Source organism: Xiphophorus couchianus, chromosome 3 (genome assembly GCF_001444195.1).
Source record: "Xiphophorus couchianus chromosome 3, X_couchianus-1.0, whole genome shotgun sequence".
NCBI classification, from domain to species: Eukaryota; Metazoa; Chordata; class Actinopteri; order Cyprinodontiformes; family Poeciliidae; genus Xiphophorus; species Xiphophorus couchianus.
This window is the reverse complement of record NC_040230.1, coordinates 20,966,720-20,984,278: the sequence shown is the minus strand read 5'-3', so window position 1 is coordinate 20,984,278 and position 17,559 is coordinate 20,966,720. Positions and strand designations below refer to the sequence as shown.

Below are 17,559 nucleotides of genomic sequence, written 5' to 3'. Positions count from 1 at the left end.
CAATTTAGGTCATCTGGCCCCTTATTCCCTGAACCAAGCTATGGGGAAATGTAAATTAGATGCAAATTGCCAGCAGAAAAGTGAAAAGTAGTTTTATGGTCTGGGTAATAAATACTGAATTTAGCCTCTTGGCATTACAAAAACAGTCAGTTGGGGTTCACATGCAAATTATATGCAAATAAACGCAACATAGAGCCCTTATTTCTTGCAATACAGAGAACAGTTCTGTTGCCTTAGCAGTCATACAGTGCTCACGTGTGTCAGATTTGAAGCCAACTCATGATTTCTTGCTCAGATGCTCATATTTTTGAGAATCACTCCTTAGTGATCAACAACGGAAGAAGAAATAGAGATAACATAGAAAAAATTGAAGACAGCAGTGGGGGGAAAAAAGTTATTTCACAACCTTAAACAAGCTCAATCAATAACTAACACAGAAACCAAGTGACAATGAGAAAAGACCAGGATTGCAAAAGCAAACTGTTAAATTTAAATGCAAACTAACCGTAATTGAAAGAATTAAGTCAAAGTGGAGAAACCAAAAAGAGAGAAAATAACCCTGTAACAACAAAATTTAGGATAAGAAAAGAACTAGGAAAGACAAGAAGCCACTATTTTAGAAAGCTCAACACAAAGACAAGCAGAAACACCAGAAAAGCCAGAGAAAAACTTGTTTACATTATATCATTCTGAGAAATAAAGAAAATGCTCTGCCCTGCTCATAAAACATTGATCTAAATGTGATAACTTAACATGGAGATAAGATAATTAAAGCTAAGCTAAATACACCACTTATGTTTTTTTTTAGCTGAAAGGCTCTCTTGAAAACACATCCATCACCTTCACAGTCCAGTAACAGGAATATAGACCTTGCAATCCTTCAGTCTCCACCTGTGGTTCCAACATAATCAATAAATGTTTTTTTAATTAAAATCCAATGTTGCCCTCAGCTTTGTACCCTGCAGAACACATCTAAAATAAATTCTTCAAAGGTACAGAACATCTTTCTGATTTTACTTACAAATAAAGCACCACAGGCTGTTGGTGATGTGCATTGAGTGGAACAGTTTAAGAAATGTGAATGTCAGCAGGTGATAAGATGAGGACTGCTCAAGGTATGCAGCCAGTAACAGTCACTGCACAGAAATGGCTTGCAGCCCTTTACATACAGTATATTCACCAAGCCAGTCCAAATGTAGTCTTGACGTCCAAGACAACTTGTTTTATGTTCAACACAAAAGCCTAATAATTAAAGTTCTTCTATTTTTTCCTAAACCAAAGCAACCAGTTCTTTTTTCTTCATACATCACGCAGCATTTCTGCATGCCTTCTAAAGGACTAAGTCTCACATGCATGCTCTTAATCTGCTGCTTGTGACCTGACTGCAGAAGGTTACAGAATCTATAAAAATATGATTTGTGAAAGCTTGCAAGTGACATCTCGATTGATAATCCTGTGAAACAGATGCAACTTCATAGAACTAAACTGCCTTTTGCATTAGTGCTTGCATCACTGTGAGCACAAACAAGCATGCATAAATAGGTAGAGCAGGCATAAATTGAAACGCTGGGCAATTTGGCTCCAAATCAATAAATCAGCTAAATAATGGAGCAATTTAGATATAAATAATTGATGTTTTTGTTCAGAATTTATGTTAATGCTGATGTGCTCCTTCTGAGAACAAAGTGCTTCGAAGGAAAATAAAGAGGACAAAATCTGTAGTGCAAAAATACAAATGGGCTAAAACATTTGCAAGACCAATCATGAGAAGCACAGTTGTGGGAGGGGAGCACACACAGAGGAAGGGCACACACATGCAGATACATACACACATCTCTCCCTCTAACAGATTCCATTAAAAACAGATGGCATCAGAATTATCTGATGTCCTGTCACTGTCTTTTTATATGCTAATCCAGCTCCTATGCACGTCTGAGTCTCTTTAATCAGATATCAGGTCAGAGAAACTAAGTCAAGCCGAGACAGCCATGCTGTCAGGGAATTACAATACACCAAGACAGGTAGTCACACAGGGAATGTATCAATACTCCTAATGTCATGAGATGTTGCTTCATTTCCATATATTATGTCACACATTTGATTTTTGGAGCATTATACATTTTCTTTGCATAATATCTAATTATTGCCATTTGCCAACAGTTATTTTGTCACTCAGGCTACATGTTCCTCCAGCCTTTATTGCTTAGCTAACCTGCTGCATGAATGGTGTTGGTGTTTTTATTGTTGCAAAAGTATTAGTAGACTCATTTTTCACTTTTAGCTCTTAGCTATGCTAAGATGTGAGAATATTGGTCATTATAATAAAATAATGGAAAAAATATACAATAATTACAATAGATTATTAGTCTCAATAGGGAAGATGAGTTGCCTTTTTTCTAGAACTTCAAAACATTTATAAGATTAAACCAGAGAAATGTGTACTTTGTATCCAATCTTTGGGTCCCATGCTGGAAATACACAGTCCCAGATAAAAACAGATGGAAGCCGATACCTCACCATTATGAAATATAACCAGCTTTAGTTGCTCCTGTTTCCACCCTCTAATGTGTTTAGTCTATGAAAAGAAGAGGCAAATATTTAGCAGCCTCATTATTAATTAAGACAATCAATACATGGCTGACAATAGATCAAAAAACAGGCAAAGTTCAGGCTAAGAAGCAAGTCATAATATTTATGCTCAACTACTCATTACATATCAAAAACAATGACAAGAGCATGAACGCACTCCAACCAAAACTGTAAAATGAGTAGCATCTAACAGCTTAGGACCACACAACTGCACATGGAGCCCTGCGATGATAGATTTATTGAGTGAAACAGAGGAAACCATAGAAGGATAGATGCACAACAATTGCAAGCACACAGCAATCATCAGAATGGCAGTGTCTGTCTGAAAGATTAGAAGAGCCATCTGTCTGCCATGTGGAAAGCAACTGCTTATCAAGAAACTTCACACACTTCTCCCTATGTGCATGCATCAATGAGCCGGATTGTTTGATCAGCTTCTGGGAAGGGACGGGGGGAAAAGATTGTATCAACAGCAGAGAATATCTAAAATAATACCGAACATAAACATCTCCTTTAGTCGACCCCAAAGCTCATTTAAAAACCTTTTAATTTGTTATTCCCATCTTGTTTACCACTGTCCTGAACTCAATCATTCATCTTCCAACACAGAGTCACACACAGGAGAACAGGAAATTACTTGCAGCCATGTTTGATGCTTAATCAATGTGTTGCAATCGATCTCTTTCAAGGCTAAACATTACTTGTATTTATGCTGCTAACTTCACTCTGTATTGATGTACATTGCCAATGTAACCACAGGATGAGAGGCGAGCAAGGTTGAAGTGAAGTTCACAGGCTTAAAGAAAAGTAAGACACAACAAACTCAACTTGTGAAAGAAGTAGTCAAGCACACAGTCCAGATATTACTTGTGTAGACACTGCCTTGTAAAGACCAAAAATATTCTTTAAGTCTAATCCATGAATAACCACCGACCCTGAATCTTTCAAAATATTTGTCAGGTCAAACCTTTATAGTAAAGTTTTATTTAAGCCTGTGTATTTATGTGCATGACAGAAAGATGAGGCAGAAACAGACTTGATTTCCTAAGAAGGACAGAGGCATGCTCAACATACCGACACAATCCAAACATCTTCAACAACCGTTGAACCAAAAATGTCATCAAGAGGAATGTCAGGAGAAACAAGAATTCAAACATTTTCACGTAAAAGTGAATCATGTATTGATATATAATCTTCACAAACAGCCTGACGATTACTAAAAGCCAAACCTTGACATGTTTTTTTTTCCAAAAACAAAGTTTTCTGATTTTATTGACTTTCCACTTTCAACATATTTTTATAATGAAACACATAGTAAAATATACATGAATACCTAAGAATTGAGTAACTGATTTGTTTAAAATTCTGACTAGACCTCACAAACTTTATAAATGCAAACCTTGTACAAATACCCCATTGCACCCTTTGGTCCTCACACAGAGGTAGCGAATGCTTTTATTGCAGCAGGTGGGCTAACAAGAGCATCCCCACCCAGAGATGCAGGTCATCCGTGCTGTCTCTTTCAGCAGGTGGTCAGTAAGTAAAGACCCTGATGGCTGAATATTGAACACCTAAAAAAAATAAAAATAGAAGAGGTCATATTCCAAAACACGAACGGAGCCAAGACAGAGAGCAAAAAACCTTGGAGGTGATGAGATTTAAGAAGTCTTTTACAACATGTCCCTGAATGCATAAATGTCACTTTTCTTTGTTTTAATTCAACATGACCCACATTCTTTTTCAATCCAGCCAGCAGCTTTGCATCCCACGTTAATTACAAATGTCTTTTAGGCTTTAATTTCCACTTCATGAAGAAAATTACATTAGTTTTCCTTGCTGAGCTGAGATGACAGGGGAATCAAAGAGGTGAAAGAAAAATTAACAGGAAGGCTAAAAAGTGTCTCTCAGCTTCAAAACTGCTGGACAGGATAATTATTCAAAATTGAGGAAAAAAAAGGGAACCAATGAGATGCCAAACAACAAAGGATATAAATTTGTGCGACTGGCTTCACTGTTAAGAAAACAAAACAATAAACTCTTGAACTTCATTGACAAAAGAAAAAAAATGGAAAACTCCTGATGTTGTTCTACTAAACAGATGAAGACATGACATATCAAAACGATTGTGTTGGTATAATAACACTCAAAACACTCAGCTCTCATAATAAAATCCTCTGGAAACAAAGATTCTACAAAGAAAACAAACATTAGGAGAGGATACTGATTGAGTTCCAATTTATTCCTCCACGTTTATTTCTAATGGAATCATATGGCTGTCAATAAGCTATGATTTCTTTAGAAGAAAGATTACACACAAAACAGAAACACCAACAAGGAAATAGCTACTTCATATAAAATTCTTAAGTCAATAAGATGCAGCTGTTGTGTGAAAACACAAGAAAAACCAATAACTTATGCCAAACTGCTTATAATACAAACTTTTTAAACATAAATGATTATTTCTTCAGAATAACTGGATAATTGTTTTGTATGAATAAGCCACTGATCTCAAACACACAAGTAGACGGACATATTCAACAGAGCATGGGTGCTGCCTGACTGATAAATAATATCTACCAGCAGAGGTTAACTCAGGTATTTTTGCTTTGATCAAAGGTGATAATCTTTCAAAATTTCATTTCAGTGAACTGGCTCAAACTGAGAATAGAAGCACAATTAATGATAATAACAAAAAGCAAATAAAAGAAAACCAAATCAACTTAAGTATTTAAGAGATTTGAGCATTTTAAGACTAGCCATTTCCACAATTAATCAAAAAAGCCCATTTACAAAGAGAATAAACAGATACAAATCAGCTAGGGCCGTGGGTAGAAAATAATTTTACAGGTATGACTTGTTGAAGAGCCGAACTGACCCAAAGCAGTGAGGTATTCATAAAAAGCAAAATGCTTAATGAAAGGTACAAACACAGCTGACCTCTTCAAATGTGGAAGGAAAATATGGCTTTCCATAGCTTCTGTCTAAAGGCTATGGTTTATTTATTAATAAACCATTATTAATTTATCTATTAATTCATTTTCTGGCTTTTTGTTTGTTGTAAATATTTTTAGTATATTTTTATGGAATGCTTAAATTACTCTGGAGATGCTGCATGCAAGCAGCAAAAAAGAGCTCCCTCGAAGGGTGGCTAGACTCTGTTTTAGCTAGAGGAGACGCCAGGTAAGACCGAGAACTCGCTGGATGGACTTTATAATCCTGTGTGACCTGAGAATGCCTTCGGTGTGGCTGTGGAGGGGGCTGACTGGGTTCCCCTGCTACACTTGTTACCCCTGGAATCCCTGCTTAGATAACTGACAGACAATGGAGGATGGATGGATGCTTAAATCTTACAGTTCATTTAATGTGCTCCCCGTCTTATGTCATTTGAAGCATTTTGAATTGTGTTTGTATAAATGGTGCCATAGAAACATGTTTTGCCTTTTTACCAAACAAATGCAATTACATCTGTTACAGTCCCTTTGTACACTTGGGCTGCATGGGTTTCATAAACTATTGTCTTCATTCTCTATCCTAGATTTGGCACTCACTATCAAACCCTTTTTTTTTGGTCCTTCCCTTCCTCCAACTATCACCACCACCAGTCTCTCAGCTCCTGCCTTGTCCCATTCATTACTCATAACCCTTCTGTAATTTTCCCATTACATCTCTTTAGGAAATTTGTGCTCTCTGAGAAATGTAATACAACATTCCTGTTAAACTAGAGATACTCTCAGTAGGTAGCTCCCAAAGTAAATCGGAAATGCGTTTTTCACCAAGGCAGGAAAATAAAGGAGTGCTTCCACCACAGCACATCATTTATCTTTTGCCTTATTTGAAGACACTAAAGCCCAAGTAAACAAATGACTGGACTCGGGGAGGACCAGAATACTCATTTGTGGTTGCAATTGTTGTCCTCTTTAATATTTTAAGATGTGAAAAAGAGAAAATGGGATAACCAAATTAGTTCAAGAGAATATTACTGAACTGTTAACTTGGCAAAATTGTATTTGTCATGTAAAAATACAGAAAGTACAGAAAAGAAATACAAAAGCCCCTGTAGTTTCTAGTTTTATTTTTTAAGTCCTTACTGAATAAGGTCTGCTCAAAAGCAGTGGGTATCTCTTTTAGTAAAATGTCAACAGAAAAATATAGTAAAAATTAATCCATCTGGATTATCACTTTTCTCATTTCGGATTTGATAAATCAGTCAGCTCACGCCGTTAGTGAGGCTTGCTTTAAAACTCATTCTCTGAAAGTAATCAATACATGAGGCTGAGAGGGGCTTCATGGGAATTCTAAGGCAGGGTGGATGGAGTCCTTAATCCCTGCCTTTTAAATGATTCTTGGGTGATGCCCAAACATGAGTCACCTTGTAAGGTTCATCAGGTGCACACAAATACATGCACGGGTCTTGGAATCAATCTAATCTCTTATCTAAATGGCTGATCCTTACCTTCTCAGCTTACTCGAGATAAATTCATGGATTTTAGAGACACTGAAATGTTATGTACAACTGTATAAATATAAAAGATGGGACCAATTTTGAAAAAATGAAGAAACAAACCAACAAATGAACTGAAACGAGTACTAACACCTAAATTGTAGTACAGTAAAAATAATCATATTCTTTAACTTTTCCAAATTTTGTCACATTTTAATTACAAACATTCCGTTCTAATACAATTTTATCTAATAGACAAAGTAGCACTTAAGAGAAGAAATAGCAAGAAAGTACTACATTGATATCAAATTTTTTTTATTTTTTTTTACAAAGGAAAATGAGACAAGTGTGGCATGCATTTGTATTATGTCTCATAGCAACTCTGCAGAAGTTGCAAAGATCTGGTGCTTAGGTAGGAAAATTTGACAACAGAACAATTAGTTTTGCGTCCGCTCAAATCTGACCTGTACGGCAGAGTGACAAGACAAAAGGTGCAACCAATGCAAGGTTGCAGGAAATGTGAAAAATGTCCAGATCATGTCAATTTACATGCAAAACTCAGTGTGTGGAAGAAAACCAACAATGCATACCATCATAAAACACAATCTCCATGGTGAAACACAGAAAGTGAATAGGAAGATGTATGAAGCTGAGGACAAGACATTTGTGGAAGAAAATCGTCCACGATTTTCTTGGATAAAGGTTTCTGGATAAAGGTTCATCTTTCAGCAGAATTAGAATGATCAAGCCAAAGTCCACACCTGAACCTAATTGAGAATCTGTTGCAAGCCTTGATGTTCATAGATGCTCTTCATCCCATCCAACTGGGCTTGAGATAATTTGCAAAGAATGGGCAATAACTGTAAAGCTTGTAGAAACAACCCCAAACAAATAGCAGCTGTAATGACAGTATCAGGTGGTTCTACCATGTACTGACTTTAGGAGGCTGAATACAAATGCAGACTATAAAAAATAAAAACTATCATTTACTTTTACCTCACAATAAGGAAGTATCAACTGTTTGTCTATTACATTATATGCAGGGAAAACACCATGAGGTTTGTGGTGCTGTTGGAAGGCACAAAATTCTCATTATTGTCTGGTTTACTTTGTTTGCAAAGCATTCATGTTGCTTTCTATTCTAGCTTTTTGAGTTGAACATTATTGGTAAGAGTCCTTCACTTCTAGCCTGCTTTTGTATTATTTTCTTAACACTACTGGAAAACCCTATAGTACATGACAGATTTGATTCCTCTCCTCTCCCTACATAGATTTCTCCACTTTTTCACATCCTCCCTCGCCACTTTAGGCAAGACTGCCTTGATGCAGACTCTTAAACCACAGAGGAAAGACAAGGGAGCACATAGTGTCTTAAAAACACCAGGCGATCTGTGTAATTTTGCAGAATGAGGGCTGTCGAAAAACGGAACCATCTCTCACACGCCTCCCTTCTACAACTCCAATTCCCACAACACCGTCAACTCTGTGAGAGAGGAGCGAAAGTGTGTGTGATTCGGCAGACTGAGCCGATGTGTGCGGGTATGTATGAGAGGTGGAGTCAGACACAACATAGTATGTTTTCATTGGCTATATTGTTGCGGCGTGTAACGCCGCATCGTGCACATTGAACCAATCAGATCATTTAGAAACAGTCGTTTTATGAATGAGATGGCAAGCATGCGAGATACACACATTCTGAGTGAAAATACTCTACAGTGATGTCACACAAACGCTTGGAGCAGCAGCGCTGTAAGCCAAAGCAGAACAAAGTCCGAACAGAATAAGCTGAAGGCGTTTCAGCTCTATATCTAAAACTGGAATTAAGTGTATAACAAGTTTTCCCTCTTTTTTGCAATAGATTTAAGATGGAACTGTACAACAAATCAGATACAAAAAAAAAAAAATTATTCTACTTTTTCACCTAAAAAGGCACACAAAACTGGAATGATTCAGCTCCCTGCATGACCTGAAAGTCAGCAGCATGTGTAATACTTGCGGATCAGTTTTCAGATCGTTTTTTATCTAAACAACTCACACCCTCTCACTAAAACCCATATCCTCTAACTGCCTGTGTCCAAACCAGGAACTGCAAATGCCTCATTTGGCTGACATTGTGTAGCAGGGAGTAACTTTGCCTAACCGGTATGTAAAATCCTAACTGAAGAGCTGTGTGTGTGGCTGATTGTGCAGAGAGGAGGCTGAGGGGGAAGAGGGGCCAGCCAAAAACAATCAAAATATCTTAGTGTGACTTTCCATAAAGGGTGTGTGTGCGTGTGTGTGAGTGTGTTTATGTGTAGATGCTTTTCTATGAAGTCACTATTTGGCAAATTGATCTGCTACTCAAATGAGGTGTGTTTGTGCTGATGCATTATAATGGGTAAACAGTGCCCTCCTTGGTCCAACACAGGAACAACATTGGATCAGACCCACTCCCTGCCCCCATGTGCTGAGAGACAACAAAGGTAGAGAGCAATGTTACAGGTGGGTTTCTTTGACAGAAAAGCTCAACCAGGGTGTAGTTAAAGTACAAATACACATAGTGCTGTAGTATGCTTAGTTCAAAATCTAAATATATTAAAGAATTAAGGAAACATGACAACACTGAACTTTACATTTTAAAAAAGGTACTTGGAAGTATTGTCTATATGAGCCAACAATGTCTCGTCAAAGAATGAATCAAGGCCAAATTACTTTTAAAATACTTTCTGTAAATTAAAGTCACACTGTGTTTATCCTTAAGCCACTTCACTAATAAAATAGTGTCTTATGGGATAATCAATAATAACAGTGATGATATGACCAAAGGTGGCCTATTTTACATATTACATAAGATCATGTTAAAAAGTTCAAAATCTAAAATCTATGAATTGGTAGTGTTTTTCAGAAGTATGACCTCATCCTGATACTGCAGTAATGTTTTCTTTGAGAAAAATCTCCTCTGTGGGCATAGCATGCCCCCTACAGGCTGATATAAGAACTACTACTATGCTTCACACCAGGTGATGTCATAGTTTGAGAAAGAAAGATTTAGAGTAGGGTATGAAAGGGAGACAAGGGAGGGCAAGGATGTGAAAGAGAGAAAACAGGCACAAAGAATGAGAGAGAGGAAGAGATGATGTCATGTGTTCAATGCAGTGGGAGGTCTTTGTCCTCAATTTCCTTATTAAATTCTGTATAACAATGTTTGATAGGAGCAGACAATACAGGCAAACTCTGATTTTCAGTTATACTTTTTTTTTTCCTTTTCTGTAGTTGCAAGCAGTGATTATTCTTTAGTAATTTAACAAGTACTAATCTGTCTGGTCAATAACTACACATTTCACTATGGACGTGAGCCTTTTATGTAACCACACAGTTTGCACTACATATTCTTGTAAATAGTCACCTTCATTGATGTTGTATTGTAAAATGAATTCCCGTAATAATAAAATACTTAAACTGAGTGGAAATTTTCATTAAGCTAAGGATGGAGGGAAAGTGTTATTTCAGGAAACTGATGAAGATTTTGCAAAAGCAATGGAATAAAAACAGGACAAAACTCCTTTGATTTGGATAGACCAAAATTATTTTTTGTGCATGACTAGTAGTGTAACCAACAACTCAATATTAGCAACGTTCTATTGAACATATGGTGTGTACAAACAAGTAGTTATAAAACTTCTTTTCACAGAATCAGAACTAAGGACAAAGGGTTTTCTTCATCACAGTCATGTAAGTTGATAAGTAACCAGGGGGCCTGGGCTACAAAGTAAATTGAGTGACTTTCCAGGTAGCTTCAGGTTCTACTCGCCGTTTCTGTGTGACAAAGATGATTTACTCTCCCCTTGGGCGTTATTCTAAGACAATTTACAGTATGCTGAAAACCTTGAAAGTCTGACAACTGAAGAAGGTCAAGTAAGAGATCAAGAAAAACAAAAAGCACTCCTAGCAATTGGTTTGTCCAGGTAAATAAAAAACAATGACCTAAAAGACAGATTTCTACCAAAGTTGCATTTGTTGCCTTTACAAAGACACTGTAGCAAAGACACTATAGCAAAGACACTTTGCAATTAAAATTCAAGCAACATTTTTTTGTTCCCTTTTTGTGTTCAAATTTTTTTGTTCACTTCAATCTTAAAAGCCTTAGACTGTATTATGATTTAAAGCTTGCTGAGGTATCATGCAACGCATAAAGAATGTTATTACAATCAGATACACTTAACTGGAAGAAATCACAGGTATGAGATGCAATGTTTTTGGAGGGTGGAAGGAAGACAAGTCAAAAGAAGTCTAGTGTCTTCAAAAAAATATTTCCCTTCCTTCATTTCGCCACAGAAGCTCTGCAGCTCAACTAAAAATCCTAATAATGGATCGCCTGGGTACCTTGTTGAACCTGCCTTCTACAGTCTGTCACACACAGACAAACAAATATGCTAAACAATGTGGCATGTAGTAAAATATTTTACCTAAAAACATCTTCTTGCAAAGGAAAGTAATCAAGTAAAATGTAAGTACAGTGAATCCTCACTGTAACGCGGTTCACCTTTCACGGCCTCGCGGATTTTTTTTTGTGCAGTTTTTTTTTTTTTTTTACAGTGCATTGTATTCTGCATCCTGATTGGCTAAACATTCTCCCCGCTTCCTCTTTACCTGTGTGCCAATAACGTTACGGTCTTTAAATATACGTAATACAGCTTGGCAAATTTTGGTAAATGTTTTTGCCCAGAAGACAAAAAGAGCGACAACAACTACAGATAACTATGTTCTTCTCTCGAAAAAACACACCTGCACCACAGGCTTCAGAAGAAAAAGACACAAGAGAGCGGAGTCAGGCCGCAGCCTCACAACCAGAGGAACAGTGAAATACGCAAGTCACAATTTGTCCTACTGTGCTTCGTATTGATGATTAAAATGATTATTTTACTGTAGTTATTTGTAAGAAAGCGTTCTATTTGTTAAAAAAATGCTTGGGCCTGAAAACAGATTTTGTTCTTTGGATTCAATGTAGAGTATTTAATTATGCTTTATAATAATTGTAAAAAACTACATCACGGATTTCGCCTATCACGGGTTCTTTTCGGAACGCAACCCCCGCGAAAAACGAGGGTTCACTGTAAAGTGAAAGAAACAGTGAGCAACTTCTTCATATGGTTAGTACGTTTATCTGAGATTCATCACCTGACGAAAGTATAAATACCTGTTGAACTTTTTTTAAACTACAAACTTCAATATGTTTCATCAGGATTTTATGTGAAATACCAACAAAATGTACTAGGTAGAGGGCTGGCAACACTATTTGCATTTGAGCCGATTAAAATTGCTTTTGAAATGTGCCATTAAATTTCTTGCCCTGAACATGTCTTGTTTTTTTATTTTTCTGAGGACACAGGACACCATGCCGCGTCACATTACAGCACTTGCTTTTTATCTTTATCACTTTATTACAGACACACACTGTTATTTTTTTCTGTGCAAATATCTATGTTATGAATTAAGTACAACAAAACAGGAACCTTCCCATGGGTGCAAATTGAAAATAATCCGGTGATTAGATCTAATAGAAATGCTGAACACTTTTAGGATCCACTATAATTGTATGATTACTGCAGAGTCCTTTTTTCAAATCAGATTAGCCAGAAACTAACTCAATTCAGAGATAAGAAAATCTAATTTTCTAACTCCAAACTAAGCTTATCTGAAATACCACTATAATACACCAGGATTTGTTTTGCCGCTGAACTTCAACAAAGTCAGTGAACCCATCGTGAACTAAAATAAGACTACAAAACACACTTTATGCACCTAGAAACAGAGAACAACTATAAACAGATAAACAAGAGTGTCAACTTTCACATTCCACTTTTGAACACAGCGTTCTATAGAGTGACTAATGGCACACAAAATATCAAGCCCCAGCAGATGCTTGAACAAAAGATCTGCTACCAAATACAAGGACAGGTGAGGCAGCAAAGTGAAGAGGAACGCTGCGAGAGCAATTCATTATAATCACAGAAAAACTCATGGGACAAAAAAACTGCAAAACAAAGAAAGGTGGAAAAGATAAAGAGATCAGGGGCTTAAATTACCAGACGAGTCTAAAACTGTTGGCTCATGCTAAGGAGGGCATTGTGAATAGGGACAGTGTGTATGTGAATGAATGGGTACATTTGCATTTTTTGAAATATGTGATTAATGTCCTTCGTGGCTCTGCAGACCCCATGCAGAGAAAAACGCCTCAGGGATAGACTCCTTTTCCTCTTTTGTCTAGGTCTCTAAAACCCACACATGAATGCTTCTGTTCATAAGGAGCGACAACACAAGCTATCACTACGTGGATTATACAACCAATAATTGGTAACCTGGTAAATAAATGAAACATTATGATCAAGATCAAAAACTGTCTAGTCTCCATGCAAAAGGCATGCAAATCTTAGAATGAAAGGAAGAATTTAACATAGTCAAGTTGTTTCAAGCATTAACTTGCCAACTGTAAAGTCTTGTGGTTTTTAGAGAAATTGTTCTGTTAGCCTAAAGCATTTGGACTACAATTAGGATAATTGCAAAAGGCATCAGAATACATATTGATCATCAAATCACAAAATATTTTTTTTAAGGATTAGTAAATCCTGAACAACATTATAAACCTTTAAATAGACCAATAATTTGTATTAAAAAATACAGAGAGCTGAACAATTTTCAGCTTCTATTCAGAACAAAACATTCAAATTGTAATAAAACACAGGGTGCTGATGGGCAGCATAACACTGCCCTCTTGTGTTTATCAATGATACTGACAAATATTCTGGAAGAAAAATACTCAAATTTGAGCTATGCACAACAAAAGAGAAAATTAAATACCTTTTCAATTTAAGCAGTTTATGCACATCTAAACTCTATCCTTCTAGTTAATCTATCACTAATGTTTTGTGTGTCATGTTGCTTTCTGACGTCAAGTCAACTCAGTTCACCAGATTCTTACCTGTTATCTTGTATCCGCTGGCAGCGAGCTGTCCAGCCATGTACTCCCCATCTGAGTTGTTATGGCTGCATCCCCACGTTTTCATCCAGATCTTTTGGGTGCCAGGGATCAAACTAAAAACAGATGATTGAATATATATTTTACAGAAAGTCAAAATGATACATCTGTATAGCAGCCCAGCCTTGCATCACCAACTCCCTAGTCAAGTACAGCTACTTTATAAATAATCTGAACATCAGGAAAAGGTTCAGCACTTTTTGTCACTCATTTCAGAAAGTAACTCTCATTATACAGATCTGTTCAACATTGAGTGAAATATTTCAAGGCTTTAATTCTTGTAATTTTGATTCATTTAATTTCTTGAGAGATATCTGTATAGACTCAAACACACAAAGTTGGGTTTTTTTCACATTTTATTTCAGTGGAATAAAAAGATCAACCAAACAATCCTGCTTTGAGCATTAAAGTTGACATGTTAGATAAGTGTTGTGCAACTATTCAAATTTTTTTTTTATTTGAAACAGGGTCCGTCATGCCATTAACTTAATAAAGTCAGCTATCAAACAGGTTGAAACCCTTATTTTCCTACTTTTAAAAGGAGAAAATGAGGCTCTGACAATGCCTGTAAACTGCTGGGACGTACTCCTGGCAAAAGCTGCCAGGATATTTAAAAGCGCATGCAGGGCTCTTGAAAAGGTTAATGTGGACAGAGAAGCAGTACCACTTTGTCAGTGGTCATGATGATATTGCTAAATGGTGTAAAGTCTTCTGTATCTGGTAACAGCACAATGCTCAAGTTGGTTGTAGTTAGATGAGTGGTAAGGACCATTTCACTGTTTTTTGGGGGGAGTTTTCAAAGTTTGTAATCTTTGATACCTTAATCAAAGACCACAAACTGCGGCTGCCTGGTGGGTGACAAGAGTGGTTAGCACTGTTCCCTTGGAGCAAGAAGGTATAGGGTTTAAATCCCAACCAGGGGCCTTTCTGCATGGAGTTTTTTCCCCACATATTTATTTGGTTATTAAAGCAAATTTCCATACTTTAGAGCAAAGCAAATCACTTTATCATAGTAATATAATTTGAGGGAAGGATGGTATGGACTGTACTCTGGCAATCAGATTTCAGATTTTTGAACCGGACCCATTTGTCTTGTAAAGTGTGTTGACAAAGGCATTTGTTGGTGCCATATAAATAACATGAACTGGTCAACACTTGCTTCTAACAGCCAAGAATGGGTTAACCTTTTACACTGGACTACCAATAGTTGTTGGAAAATGACTAAAAAGAATGTTCTTTCCTTGCTGTGGCTGAATGTTATATTATTTACCAGTAGATCTGGTTTATAAAAAAATTAAATTACCTGTCTACTTGAAGCTCTTCATTGCTTAAAAGCTCTTTCTTCCTTCTTGACCTTGGCAGAATACTCTTTCTTGCAGACTGTCTGTCATGAGGAGTGGGGTCATTAAAAGACACCATATCCTCAATGTCTTCAATCAGAGAGTCGCAGGCGGATGGCATGGTGATCTGAAAAGCACAGCTCGGTTTTAAAGACTTGTGTTTAAAACTTAATACTTAAAATGTGAATTTAAGTATTCACGTTTTTATTGAACTTGACCCTACACTTCAAACTTGCACATTTCTCTCAAATGCTAAGAGGTGACAACAAGTTGTCTTTGGATTCTGTTAAAAGTATAATGAGGCACTCTGACTTGGTATTTCTTTAAAATTCTGCAGTAACATTATGAAGTTTACACTTATGAGTGGAGAGCAAATAAATCCTGGAAACTAGACAAGTGCATATCCAGATTTTTGGCATTATGAGGTACTTTGACATAGTATTTCTCCTAACCATACAGTAAAATTAATAGATATTCTATTTATAGTACAGTTGACACTAACAGAATCCAAAGAGAGTGTGTTGTCACCACTTTGGAGTTGGGAGAAATATTTTTGTGAAAATGTCACAAAAGCAACTTCTGTATTGCAATTATGAGGTACATTGACTATCTCCAAATATCTAGAGTAACATTATTAAATATTTATTCTGGATATAGTTAAGGTGGCCCTTTAACTGAATCTATATATAGGAAAGAAATAATTTATTGAAAACAACAAAAAAGCGTGCTCTCTATTGCCACTGTGAAGTACTATGAAAATATCTAAAAGAATCTAGAGGACAATTATTAAATATTTATTCTGGATTATCTATTACTTTATATATTACGATAATAGGCATGCGTCATTAATAGATACTTTTTTTTATAATTATGTAATTCATTTTCCTCTCTTTTTTTTGTAAGGGGGACTCTTTTATTGCTTTATTACCGTAATGCACCATGTACAGTACAGACCAAAAGTTTGGACACACCTTTTAATTCAATGAGTTTCCTTTATTTTCATGACTATTGACATTGTAGATTCACACTGAAGGCATCAAAACTATGAATAACACATGTGGAAATATGCACTAAACAAAAAAGTGTAAAACAACTGAAAATACCCCTTATATTCTAGTTTCTTCAAAGTAGCAACCTTTTGCTGTGATTACTGCTTTGAACACACTCTGCATTTTCTTGATGAGCTTCAAGAGGTCGTCACCTGAAATGGTTTTCACTTCATAGGTCAACCTGCCCTGTCAGGTTAATAAGTGGGATTTCTTGCCTTATAAATAGTCATGAAAATAAAGAAAACCCATTGAATTAGAAAGGTGTGTCCAAACTTTTGGTCTGTACTGTATGTGCGACGCTAATCTTAAAGAGAAAACTCAAAGATTAGCAGTACAATAATGACCACCACGAAACTGTTTAATTATACGTCTTGTCAGTTTTCTTACAGCTTTTGACTCTTTAATTTAATGTGATATGACGTTTTTAAGGTAAAAAGAGTTTTTTTTACCTCAAATCTAGTATGCCTGATAGAATAAACAGCATCTGTGTTGACAGTCTATTGACGCGTTTGACCAGCGGGTTGCCACCCTCCTCAATAGTAGTGCATCATGTGCATCATGTTACATAAACTTGCATGTGTATGCAATTTGTATCTTAAGGCTTTAAAAAGTGAACTTAATGTAAATGTAGAGCTAATTGCATATGATTCACAGATTCTAATGACACATTAAATGTAGCGTTACATCCACATGAAGGCGTTAAACATTCAGTAAATATACAGAAAGCTAAGTTATATTACCTTTCCAAGCTGCAGTTTAACTTCCACGCTTGGTTTTGGTCATGTTAACACACACGCTCTTCGCGTGGACACACGTAATTGATTAACAGCTGTGTTAAAAATGACGAAGCAGCATTAACCATTGATACTTTCTGCTGGTAAACATCAGCTAGCCGTTAGCTCTGCTAGCATCACCACGCTAACAACTACCCACGTGCCTCATTTTTTTGTACAAACCCAAAGCTAACATCACTATGAATGTACCTCACCTGGACTGCAATGTCGTTTTAGGTCAGGTAAGTTAAAGTCCTAAGGAAAAAGCTGCTTATAATGGAAAAAGTTAGGATTATTTACGCAACAAAAACAGATGTTACAACTAGAGAACAGCCATACTTGTAGGCGGATG

General features: G+C 36.5%; 1 protein-coding gene across 2 annotated transcripts in view; it reads right to left on the bottom strand.

Annotated features, from left to right (window-relative positions):
- Positions 1-17,559, bottom strand: part of cdkal1 (CDK5 regulatory subunit associated protein 1-like 1) — a 190,543-nt gene extending 172,984 nt beyond the window's left edge. The window contains exons 1-4 of one of the 2 annotated variants that reach the window (XM_028013056.1): positions 17,423-17,559; positions 17,175-17,263; positions 15,349-15,512; positions 13,989-14,101 (exon numbers count right to left, since the gene is read on the bottom strand). In XM_028013056.1, coding sequence (XP_027868857.1) covers positions 13,989-14,101; positions 15,349-15,506 — 271 coding nt within the window. In that variant the 5' untranslated portion in view covers positions 15,507-15,512; positions 17,175-17,263; positions 17,423-17,559. The remainder of the gene's footprint in view (positions 1-13,988; positions 14,102-15,348; positions 15,513-17,174; positions 17,264-17,422) is intronic. The other variant, XM_028013055.1, reaches the window with a different exon arrangement.